Source organism: Tarenaya hassleriana, unplaced genomic scaffold (assembly GCF_000463585.1).
Source record: "Tarenaya hassleriana unplaced genomic scaffold, ASM46358v1 Cleome198, whole genome shotgun sequence".
Lineage (NCBI taxonomy): Eukaryota > Viridiplantae > Streptophyta > Magnoliopsida > Brassicales > Cleomaceae > Tarenaya > Tarenaya hassleriana.
In genome coordinates this window covers 177,864-189,916 of record NW_010965358.1, presented here as the reverse complement: position 1 = coordinate 189,916, position 12,053 = coordinate 177,864, and the positions used below count along the sequence as shown (strand labels likewise).

The window sequence follows — 12,053 nt, the reverse complement described above, 5'->3', positions numbered from 1 at the left end:
AAAATATTTTTATTAGAATTTATATAAAACATTAATATATATATTGGTGATGATTTTGTTTAGTGTTGGGATTTTTTTTTACTTGAAAATAAATTAAATTGATAATATTTTTATTTTAAATTTATTATTTAATTATTATAAATTTAGTAAATAATTTTAATTAAATGATACGAAAAATTTAGTTAAAACTGTTATAAAAAATTATTTTTAAATAATATTTTTTTTGACAATTTATATCAAAACGCAACCGCAACCGTAATGAACCATTCACTTCTAACTGCACCCACCCGCAATCGCTACCAACAACAACTTTTCAACCAGTCAGTACTAATCATTTATAATCGCTATCAAACGTTTTGAAAACACTGCCACCCGCAACCGCAACCGCTGCGGTACAATCAGTCGAACCCCTAATGGTAAAAGTAGAAGAAAAAAATGGTTTTGATCGAGGGAGAAGGACGGTGTCGATTTTAACTACCTGTGCTCATCAATGTCAGGAGCTAAGTTCAGAAGATTACTGCCGTGAGGGAGATCGTCGGGTGAGAGACAAGCGTGTGGGAGATCGGTGGGGAAGAGAAGGGAGAGTGAATTTAACCAAGAGTCATGTTGGGGAGGGAGAAAGATTTTAGGTTAGTTTTTTTTACATTGTCGGTTTAGTTTGGTAAACCGATTTTACTTGCATACCAAACTGATTCAAATTTATTATGATGTGGCATGCTGATTTAGGAAAAAAAAATATAATGTGTTATATTACGTCAGCGTTGAAATTGACAAAATTTAACATTGCTTATGATTATTTCATAAATTGCAATACATTTTATGATTTTATGATTTGGTGTGAGATTTTGGAAAATTTTAATTTTTGTTTTAGTTTGTATTAAATTTGAAATGGATGTAAAATTAAAAATGTTAACAAAAATTTATGGGAAATATGCTAATTTGTCTAATTTTTATAATAAAACCTGAAATTTAAAACAAATTTTTATGGTTTTCGAGAGTTATTTAAAAGTTTATAATTTAATTTAATAGCGATTTTTGTAAGTTGTTTAAAGTTTAAGATTTTATGTTATTGTTTTAAAAAGTTTCCTAAAAATGTATATATGGTTTTTAAAATTTTAGAATTCATATATTTTATTTCGGATTTTAAAATGGATTTATTGATATTTTACATTTGAGATTTTAAAATGACATTTGCTAAAAAAAAAAGTGGAGATAAATAACCTGTCAAGCTTCAGGGACTTCAACGTTTTCCCTCTTTCAAATTTCAAAAGTTTCTCAAAATATCCTCTCTCCTCTCTCTCTCTCTCTCTCTCTCGATCTTCTCCGCCTTCCTCGGCGAAGATCTTCTCCGCCGTTCCTTGTCGGCGGTTCCTCCTCTGCCGCTTCCTCTTCTCCCTATCGCTTCAAAACCTTAAAAAAAAACCCCACAGGGTCTCATTCTCACGCGCTCCGTGTCTCCGGCGCCGATTTCAAGCTCCGACAAGGTGTAAACTCGAATCTTACCGTCTAGTTCAAACACATCGCCCAGTTCGAGTCGTGTTCTTCAGACCATCGATTTCTGCGGTATGAGTCTGTAAGTGTATGTTCTTGGATTTATGAGATTTGCATGTCTAAGGCTAGGTTTCGGTATAAAATAGAAAAACCCTATTCCAGAAAACAAAAACCGATGTTGGTCAACCCCCATTCTACACCAATTCAGTGTATGCTCTTTTCCCTTTGTTCTCTTACGGGTGGTCCAGAATCCAGTTTTCTGTACTGGATTTTTGTGCCAAAGTATGTTTGATTTGCTGATTCTTTTTCTCTAGTCAAATGGGAAATTGAAATGCAGAACAGTTTTGAAATGGCTTTCTTTTTTACAAGTCCTGTGATGCAGATTCTCGTTTTATTGTTTTGGGTTATGGTTTCATAGCATGTTGAAAGAATATAAGATGTTCTTTATGTGTCAGATAAAGAAGACAATAGTGCTCTGATATGGGTGTTGAAGATTATCATGTGATAGAGCTCGTTGGCGAAGGCTCTTTTGGGAGGGTGTACAAAGGAAGACGAAAGTACACTGGCCAGGTAATGTGTAGTTTTGTCACTTCTGTTTATTTTGGGAAGCTTGGCGAGTCATATAGTTTTTTGGATGACATTTCTGGTTTTTGATCAGACGGTTGCTATGAAGTTTATCATGAAGCAAGGAAAGAGTGACAAGGATATTCAGAATTTGAGACAAGAAATTGAGGTGAATATTTCCCTCTTTCAACGCATGCGGTTGGCATGCTACACTGTGTATTATCCCAATCGTTTGTATTTTCCCTCAAAATCTTGGATACTAACAATGTGTTCTGTATGCTGTAGATACTGCGAAAGCTGAAGCATGAAAATATCATCGGAATGCTCGATTCCTTTGAAAATGCACGAGAGTTCTGTGTTGTCACCGAATTTGCCCAAGTACTTTCCTTTTTTTTTTTTAATTTCTGAAATCCTGTCTGAAATCCTGTAGTTCATTTATGATTTATCATTGATGCTGCACCAAATCTTTCAGGGTGAATTGTTTGAGATTCTTGAGGATGATAAGTGCCTTCCTGAAGAGCAAGTTCAGGCAATCGCAAAACAGTTGGTAATTTTTTTTTTACTAATCAGGCTATGGTTTTCTCATTAGCACATAGTTCTCTAATTGTTGCCTGTAATATGCCAATGCCCAATTTTTTTTCATGAAAATGCAGGTAAAAGCATTGCATTACTTGCATTCTAACCGTATAATTCATCGTGACATGAAGCCACAAAACATTCTTATTGGTTCTGGGTCTGTCATTAAGGTAATATAGCTCCCTGTTAGACAGAAAATACTGGAAATGTTGACTTCCATGCTTTCTGTCCTCTGGCATTATTTACTGATCTTTTGTATTATAAGGGAAAGGCAGCCAGTTAAGCAAATAGGCTTTGTTTGGTTTGAGGTGAAAAACAGATTGATATATTTTTATTCTTGTTCTAGTTTGGTTTGAAATGAAAAGAAGATTGATATATTAATAAGTTCCTTACTAGCTCTTTGAAAATGAGCAATGGTATTTGGATGTTTCACTTTGTGATTGTTTCAGCTAAATTGTCAGACACTGGTCTTTATTGCATGCTGCTTGATTATGTGTTTGTGTTTTTTGTTTGTCTCTTTATTAACAGCTCTGTTTGTTTGTTCAGCTTTGTGATTTTGGTTTCGCTCGTGCTATGTCTGCAAACACTGTGGTCTTGCGATCCATAAAAGGTTCACCTCCTTTTATTTTCATTTAAACATATGAACTGGTTGATAAACTCATAAGCCATGTCTTGCTAATTCTGCAATGATGAAACCTGACCTTCCTTCAGGAACTCCGCTGTACATGGCCCCAGAGCTAGTGAGAGAACAGCCTTACAACCACACCGCTGACCTGTGGTCTCTTGGTGTGATACTGTAGGTGGACACAGTTACTTTAGTAGTCCAACCTTTTTTTTTGTGCTAAAAGCAATTATTCAGAAGTATCTTTGTTACGGGATGGCTATAAGCCAAATAACAATGGGGTCTTAGGATTTATGTTTTTCTTCCCTGTTTACCTTTCCATAGAGTTTAATTTGATTTTGTTAATTAAAATATGGATCAGTAGTAGTGTGGAGACCAGCTCTGCTAAAGTATAGATCAGTGGTACGGAAATTAGTTCTCTAATTCAGTAATTCTAAGCCCCTTGTGTCTTTATCTTGATTATTATGCATGATTGCATTGATTGTCAACTTGGGGAGATTGAAAGCTCTATGCTCATGGCTAGAACTAGAATGCAAGCTGAGATTAATTTCTGTTGTTGTTTACCTATTTTGTTTCCCTTTTTTTGATAAGGAGCAGTTCCATATTTATCAATTACAATTTTACTAGTCATAGCACATTATTTCTACTACCACTTTCATGCAAGACTCATGATAGGAGAAATGTTTTTGGTGATTTTTCTTAGTCTAGGACGCTCACTTTCCTTCCAATTCTTTTGTAGTTGTGTACTTGTACCTCTTGAACTGTACTCAGATGGTTTTTGTAGTGTTGGTGCTCATTCTTTAGTTGTACATCATAAATTGCACCGAAGATGGTTTTAAGTATTGCCTTGCCATAATAGAAGCTTCTTTATAAAATAACTAGCTTCAACGCCTCAGTTAAGAATGACGAGCTCAGTTATTTACGATGTGTGAATCATGGCGACTGCATTTTGTCATCTTTCGTTTTCCTGCAATACAACAGGTATGAATTGTATGTTGGTCAACCCCCATTCTACACCAATTCAGTGTATGCTCTTATCCGTCATATTGTTAAGGTATACACTTCTTCCTAGGTTTGTGCATGTCCTATGCTCAGAAATTGAGCTAATGTTTTAATATATATTGCAGGATCCTGTTAAATATCCAGACGAAATGAGTCCGAATTTCAAAAGCTTCTTGAAAGGATTGCTCAACAAGGTTAACAATACTCTTCTGTGATATCCGATCATATTTATCTGTTATGCTCGAAATTGCCTGAAGTTGAATTCTCGACTGCTCTTTCTTATCATGTGTTAAAGGTACCCCATAATCGACTAACTTGGCCTGCTCTTCTTGAGCATCCATTCGTTAAAGAATCACAAGAGGAAATAGAAGCCAAGGTCAGAATCTGATATTTTATAAATTTAGTTAAGTATCTAATGTATAGATCATTTACTGGACTGGAATAGTCTTTCATTCAGCCAGAAGGATTTTAATTGGGACCCTTCTTGGATTGTTAGACTATTACTAAACATTTTTTGATCCACCATTCAGGAAATGCATTCTGCAGTGGTTGAACAAAACACGGTTTGGAGGCTCAAAGGGAACAGTATCCAACTGCGAACTGGTTTGATTTTCTCCAGTCTGCACTAGTACATTTAACTATTTCTGCTCCTCTCTTAATTGTCAAATATTGACATGTGACAGAACAATCTGATTCTGAGGCCATGGTAGAAAACACCACTAATCCAGGCGTTGAAAGGGATCTTCAGTCGACTATCAAGAATGCTGTCAAAGTAAATTCTCCTTCTCCTGAAGAGCTCTTTGGATTCCCAAGCCATGGGGAGATAAAAAGTTCAGGTAATGCAGGTAATGAGAGGTGCTTTTGTTAATTTTAAGAATGTGCTTTTTATCAAATAGATGCAAAAAAAAAAAAAAAAAAAAAAAAAAAAAAAAAAAAAAAAAAAAAAAAAAAAAAAAAAAAAAAAAAAAAAAAAAAAAAAAAAAAAAAAAAAAAAAAAAAAAAAAAAAAAAAAAAAAAAAAAAAAAAAAAAAAAAAAAAAAAAAAAAAAAAAAAAAAAAAAAAAAAAAAAAAAAAAGAGAGAGAGAGAGAGAGAGAGAGAGAGAGTACCGGATTCTATAGTTTTCAGGAATAAAAAAAAAGAAAAAAAAAAAAAAAAAAAAAAAAAAAGACAGCCTGCATATAATTGTGACAACTTTTTTTTTTTAAAGTCTGTAATAACTTAAATGACAATACACGGTAGTTTCTGACGGCAGGTCAAACTTATATTGGGAACACTTCTCATCCAATAATGTTAGTTACAGCTCAGTGGTTTCATGCTTTTCCTCCCATGCGTCTAGAGCATCCAGTCTGCATTTGACTTTTAATTAGTCATAAACCTTGTACTTGTATTGCATTTGTACCGTGTCATATCTAAGATTTATTTTGTTTAATATCCATGGCAAAGTGACGTTGGATGTTTCATAATCTTGTTTAGCAGATCGGATATTTCCTTCATTTTGTAAATGCACAACACGGCTACCTTTTTTTGTTAAAAGAAGAAAATAACCCATGATCAGAGGATTCAATTTAGCTTCACAGCTGATGTTCTTCTATTGTCTCTTTGCATCTTAGTGGGACTGTAGAAAACTGATATGCCCCGATATGCTACACATACCAGCGTCGGGGTAGAGAGGTGCGTAGGGAGGCAAAGGGGTTCGAGGGCTGCGGTCCGAATATAACTTAGCTGAACTGCTTGGTTTTGTGCTTTGATTTACTTGGTTTGAGCTTTATTTTCTGTTCTAATGTTGGGCTGGGTCAGGAGAATTAGGAATAATGGACTGAGGCCTAGGCCTAGGCCTAGGGATAACTCCCTAGGGCTGGCCGAGAGTTGTAGCTGCCTATGAAGGTTGATCGAGAGTTGGAGCCGCCTTTGAAGGCCGGCCAAGCTCCCTCTATATATAAGAGGAGTATTACTGCATTTCATAAAGATTATCACAGAGTTTGATCACCATCAGGAGAAAGACCTACCACATCACGGGGTTGTCGGTTTCCTTAAAAATTGATACTTTTGCTTGGTAGAATCCCTGAGTTCTATCAGAAACATAATTTTATCACTTTGGTATTCAAGACAGAAAAACCTTAGAAGAAATTTTCTATGGAATTTCTTGGTTTCTGTGCTTCATTTGCAACTGGACTATTTGCCATATTTATTCATTCTTGTGCTGTTATTTTTCTTCAGGTAATGCAACATTAGACAGATTGGAGAATATGTCCCGCACTGTTAAAGGTGCAAAAGGTATTGGTGAAGACGAGGAAGCACTGGCTCTTGTTTTGCTACCACTGGAAAGATGGTTTAAACCATCACCCGATTCTAACAGGTTAAAAGTTGTTGGCCAACTTGTTTTGTTTTAGATTATTATCGTTTGTTTCAAATAATCATACCAGTGCTGAGACTAGGGTTTAGGGTGAAGTTTTCTTCTATTTAGTTTTGATTTGTCTCCACATAATCACCAAATTGAACCTCATATGCAAAATCGGTTATTATTTTACAGCCTTGACATTATTTTTTGAAGTTCAGATGTGATGGATTTTTTGTGTGTTCTTTCATTGGTCATTTTCTCTGCTATAAAGCCTTCTTATTTGTTGAGAATTCTATGAATGCTGCTTATGAAGTATGCTCATGCAATGTTGGGTCTTAAGTTGTTAGTGAATATCCTGTGGAAACGTATATGACTGATTGCTAGTATAACTAAGTTGAATTTTTATCCTTTCTGTAATAAAAGTCCACATATTTCTTATCTAGAAATTTAGGAGATTTTGTCTGTAGGTCTGGTCAGCAATGCTTAGTTTGTTCTTTGTATGTGTTAATGAATAGGATTTGGATGAATCATCATTATCATTGGGTTTTTCGATGCAGCATTTTATGCCTTCAACATTCTTATATTTTTAGTGTCATGCTTTCCCTGTCACTATAGTTCTGTACCTAGTTCTCATGTAGATTTTGGGTTGTTGCTTATTGGTCTTACCCTGTCTTTTTTGTTCTGTGGAAGTCCTAGGAACGACTTCGACAATTGCTCTATGGAATTGTTCGATTCTAATATAACTTCAAATATTTCGATCTTCCTTCTAGTCTTGGCATTGACGCGGCTCATATAGTGGCTGTATAAGATCTGGATTTGTGGACATCTCAAAGTTTCTGAATTTAGGATACTTATCCTTCTTTACTGTCTATAAATGACCATATAAACATGTCGATATGATAGGAATCTGATTGTTATTTAGTTGCATCAAGCTATTCTTGTATACTGGCTGGTCTAGAATTTAAAACTTTTTTTTTTGTGATCTTTTACACTCTTCCAGTGACTTGTTGCAATCCATGATATCTTCTGGTCATCGCATGCACACATAACATTTTCAATTCTGATGAATACACAGGAACAAAGACGCTGTCTGCTCTGTTCAGTCCCTCAGGATCCTTTCCAATTTGATTGCAGCAAGTGCCATAGTTTCCGATGAAGTGATTGACAAAATAACATGTGTCCTGCTAGATTTTACTGCTGCTCTTGTTGGGATGAAATCTTCAGACGTCAACAGCATAATAACAAAGGTGAATGCTTGTTCTCTTATGGAGGAATTCCTCATTTGAAGATGTTTATATTTCATGGTTTCTGGCATTGATAACATTGTTCTTGTCACTTTCTGAGTTTAGCTATTGTTGTGATATACACACATTTCTGCTTCAATTAGCAAACATTTCACATAACATGTCATGGAAATATTTCTTTTATAGTAATGTTGATTTCAGTGTCTCGCAACTGCTGTTTGAACTTTATTTCAATTGCAGAGTTTTTCAGTACTTCGAAGCTTGGTAGGAGACATGGGAGGCGGTAGCATCCGTCATTCTTACATCAAACATTGGACCAAATTAGTGGATATGTTTATGCAGGTAAGCGTTCTTTTAACGTTCATTTATGGTGCAGTTAATGCACGTATATCTAATTATTTCGTTTTTTTCGGTATTGATGTAGGTTGTTGGATGGGGAGAAGATGGAAATGGGAGAATTTTATATGAGTCCTGTGCATGCATTAGAGTGATGTTGTCTCGAGTCGCACAAGATCTCAAATCCTCTAGCACCCCTTCAGCTTGTAGCACAGATGGAGTATCTAAACAGATTTTGGAGCATGCTAACATGTCCCGCATGGTTGATCAGTTGTGCCTTTGTTTGGCATCTTCTGGATCAAGTTTAACTTCTGGCTCCTTGAACATGTTACCGTCTTCCTGTGAAGCTTGTAGGGCAATATGGATACTCATAGATGCTTCTGAAACCCTATTTATAAACGAGAATGTCAACCTATTCCCTCTAGATGCTTTCCACGGCCATGGTTTTTCTCAACTTGATCCAAGAAACTCTGAATGGGGTCCACTTTCTGAAAAAATTGTTGAGACTGTAACACGGGCATTTCTCAGATCAAAACAAGTGCAAGTTGCTGTCAGTCACTGTCTTCGCCAACGTGTCGAGGCTCCATTGGGTGCTGCTATTCAGGTGATTATGTGATGTTGCTTTCCACTATTTTGGTAGTGTTACGTTAGAAAAGTTACCGGTTTTTTGGTCCAATTTCTCATGTAACTTTCTTGGTCACCTTAAGCTTGCATTTCTGTTGTTGCTCCTGTTGAAGTTTAGTTGAAAATGTTATTCTTTTCTTTAATGTTTCAGCTCTTGTCAAGATGCTGTCTCCACAATGGGATCGTTCCTAGTGTGCTTTGTGGTCTTCCCAGTTCATTGCCTGTGACTACTGTTGTCAGTGGTGGAGAGGATGGTACTGTCATTTCAGAAATATTTTCTATATTATCTTATGTGGCACCTTCAAACAAGGACGCACAAACAGCAGACACAAATAACTTGAAGTGCAGATTAAACAATCTGGTTGTCCATTCATGCCTTCTTTTGGCAACAGTTGCTCAGTGTTTGAAGTTAACTGGGAGAAATTCTGCCCTGATTATGCTCACGACTTCTCCAAAGAAGCATCTGCATCGTCTTTCTGCCATTACTAACCACATTTCGTCGGATGACAAAATTGAAGCTTCTCTTCAGAATCAATCTGCATCAGCTATGCTAGCTCTGGCCTCCATTCTCTCTCTCGAACGGGGATCTTCTGTTGAATCTTCTGTCTCTGAGATTGCTGTGCCTTTGATTCCTCGGGCTGCTACACTCTGTTCTCACCTAAGGCTTGTGCCAAGTAAAGAAGGTGAAGTCATATCTAAATGTTCTGAGTGTCATCTCACCAAATGGCACGGCCTTCGAGATGGATGTATTGGCTTACTAGAATCCAGGTTGAAGTGGGGAGGACCACTGGCTGTGCAGCAGCTGATTGCTAGTGGTACACCTTTACTTCTAATAAATCTGTTAGTCGGGAACCATTCAAATGCTTCCCCTGATGGAGTTAAAAGGACACCCAACCAGATTGGCTTGTCTCCTATTGGTGTTCTATGGACTGTTTCATCAATATGCCACTGTATTTCAGGTGGTACTTTAACTTTTCGTCAGGTTCTTGTGAAGAGTGAAAACCTGAAACTGTTATCAGGTTTAATATCTGATATTCATCTCAAGTTGGTAAAGAACTGGGGAGGACCTGGGGGAGGAAAGGATGGGGTCAGAGAGACAATAAATGTGATAATCGATCTCCTAGCATTTCCTTTTATTGCTCTACAGAGCGCACCTGGTTCACTCTCTGCTACCGCTTCTGTAAATAGTGGATTCATTCTCAACATTGGTTCGCCTGGTGCAAGAGTGTGCATGGAAGATAGGGATTTGGTAAAAGCAATAGAAGAAGACATGGACAGATACATTAAGGCCCTTGTGGAGGTAAGGTTTTGGGCAGATTCAGAAAATGAGGCTCCATTTTCCTAATGACCTATATCCTCATCAGCATTCTCTTTAGCTTCCAAAGTCTGATGAACATTAAAGTTCTTTGGACACTAGATCCATGAGAAGTCTTTGTTTCTTACTAGATTTTTATTGAAATTTCAGGTGGGAGTGCCTAGTTTAATACTCCGATGCTTGGAACACTTGGATTCGAAAGATTTAGGAAGACCCGTTGCGTTTGTAGCGAAAATGGTGGGTCGTCAGCGTCTTGCTGTTGAGCTCATTAGCAAAGGCTTGTTGGATCCAAGCACAATGAGAAAGCTACTCAACCGTTCAGGTCCAAGAGAAGTCATCCTTGATACTTTAATGATAATATCTGATTTAGCAAGGATGGAAAAGGTAAGCTTTCTAAGTTGCACATTAAGAATCTTACTCAATACCTAAAGAAGTCTGTTAGAATGACTTTAACCAACTTTGGCTGAATTACTCCGCACCAATCACAGTTTTAGATGTATGTCGGGTGGATTTAAGTTCTCGATGTGCTGCACTTTTGATCTCCTGCTACAACCTTTCCGATCCTGTTTCCTTGTCATCTAACTTGCCTCGTGCAAATTCCTACAAAAATAGAAACCATTTACTGGATATAGGATGTTGTAAATGGTTTTAATGAAATATTTTCTATTATGAAAATGTCAGGCCTTCTATAAATATATCGCTGAAGCTTCTGTTTTGGAGCATTTAAAGGAGTTCCTCACTCATGAAGATCCAAATGTACGTGCAAAGGCATGCAGCGCTGTTGGAAACATGTGCAGATACAACGGATACTTCTACAGTTCTCTTGTAAGTACCATTAAGTTTGGTATTATTATCACAAACATCGATGAGTTGCTTCTGGGATCGTTAAAACGTTCGGAACAAGTTCTCTTTTCAGTGTTATTGAGCATTCTTCTGTTACTTAATTTGTAAATGTAGGCGGAGCATCAAATTGTCAGTCTCCTCATTGATCGATGTGCTGATTCTGACAAAAGAACCCAAAAATTTGCATGTTTTGCGGTAAGATCTTTAGATCTACAATATTTTGTTTTTCATTTTCATGATAACTTTGATCAAATTTGGAACCTCTACTCGACATTACAGATCGGTAATGCTGCATACCATAACGACACATTGTACGAAGAGCTAAGAAGGTCGATACCACAGCTGGCACACGTTTTGACCTCTGCTGAGGAAGACAAGACAAAAGCAAATGCTGCCGGGGCATTGAGCAATCTTGTAAGAAACTCCAACAAGCTCTGCGAAGACATTGTCTCCAAAGGAGCTATGCAGGTGCTCGAAAAATATCCATAGAAAGCCTTATATCCTGATCAAGTGGTTAAACGCCTCTTAAGTGGTTAAGATTTCGTGATAGGAGTTTTTCACTGTTCATTGAATCATCAATGGTGAAGGAAACGCAGTCTGATATAATTTCTTGGGCTTGTAATCTGTTGCAGGCTTTGATGAAGCTGGTCGCAGATTGTTCAGCGGTAGCTCTAAACCCGAGCAAGAAAGAGACAGCTGGCGAGTCGCCGCTTAAGATTGCACTCTTCTCTTTGGCGAAAATGTGTTCAAATCATCAGCTTTGCAGGCAATTCGTTAGATCGTCAGAATTGCTTCCCGTCATTGCAAGGTTACGGCAGTCTCCTGAGCCAAACATCGCTCATTACGCTTCGGTTATTGTCGCCAAAGTCGGCGGTGACTCTTGAGGCTTAAGGCTTAAGTGTTATGCAAATTCGGGTCAAAATTTTACTATGCCTATGGTTATAATGTCTTATATGGTTAACGTCTGATACATTTGGAAATGCAATACTGTAATCCCTGTATTGAAATCTTGTGTTTTCTCACTGAGATGTTGGAGATCATCTTATATATATATATATATATATATATATATATATATATATATATATATATTTTTA

General features: G+C 36.8%; 1 protein-coding gene across 3 annotated transcripts; it reads left to right on the top strand.

Moving 5' to 3' along the window:
- The first annotated feature begins 1,262 nt into the window (after positions 1–1,262).
- Positions 1,263–12,005, top strand: LOC104811354 (serine/threonine-protein kinase TIO). Of its 3 annotated transcripts, none has more exons than XM_010538018.1 (23): positions 1,263–1,563; positions 1,947–2,061; positions 2,150–2,224; positions 2,341–2,433; positions 2,528–2,602; positions 2,709–2,801; positions 3,178–3,241; positions 3,343–3,427; positions 4,235–4,307; positions 4,381–4,449; positions 4,551–4,631; positions 4,786–4,858; positions 4,939–5,091; positions 6,474–6,612; positions 7,670–7,841; positions 8,079–8,180; positions 8,263–8,778; positions 8,950–10,098; positions 10,264–10,497; positions 10,795–10,938; positions 11,071–11,151; positions 11,236–11,424; positions 11,589–12,005. In XM_010538018.1, the coding sequence occupies exons 2-23, from the start codon at positions 1,972–1,974 to the stop codon at positions 11,838–11,840; spliced, it is 4,002 nt and encodes a 1,333-aa protein (XP_010536320.1). In that variant the 5' UTR covers positions 1,263–1,563; positions 1,947–1,971; the 3' UTR covers positions 11,841–12,005. The 3 variants fall into 3 exon arrangements, with proteins under 3 accessions (XP_010536320.1, XP_010536318.1, XP_010536319.1); XM_010538016.1 differs by having other exon boundaries at positions 4,939–5,100; XM_010538017.1 differs by having other exon boundaries at positions 1,263–1,573; positions 4,939–5,100.
- The last annotated feature ends 48 nt before the right edge of the window (positions 12,006–12,053 follow it).

Bases quoted from the DNA above. Each gene is read 5' to 3' on its own strand.
- LOC104811354 (XM_010538016.1), top strand. From the start codon at position 1,972: ATGGGTGTTGAAGATTATCATGTGATAGAGCTCGTTGGCGAAGGCTCT. The intron at 2,802-3,177 runs GTAATATAGCTC...TTGTTTGTTCAG, and splicing joins GTTCTGGGTCTGTCATTAAG to CTTTGTGATTTTGGTTTCGC. The intron at 10,498-10,794 runs GTAAGCTTTCTA...TGAAAATGTCAG, and splicing joins ATTTAGCAAGGATGGAAAAG to GCCTTCTATAAATATATCGC.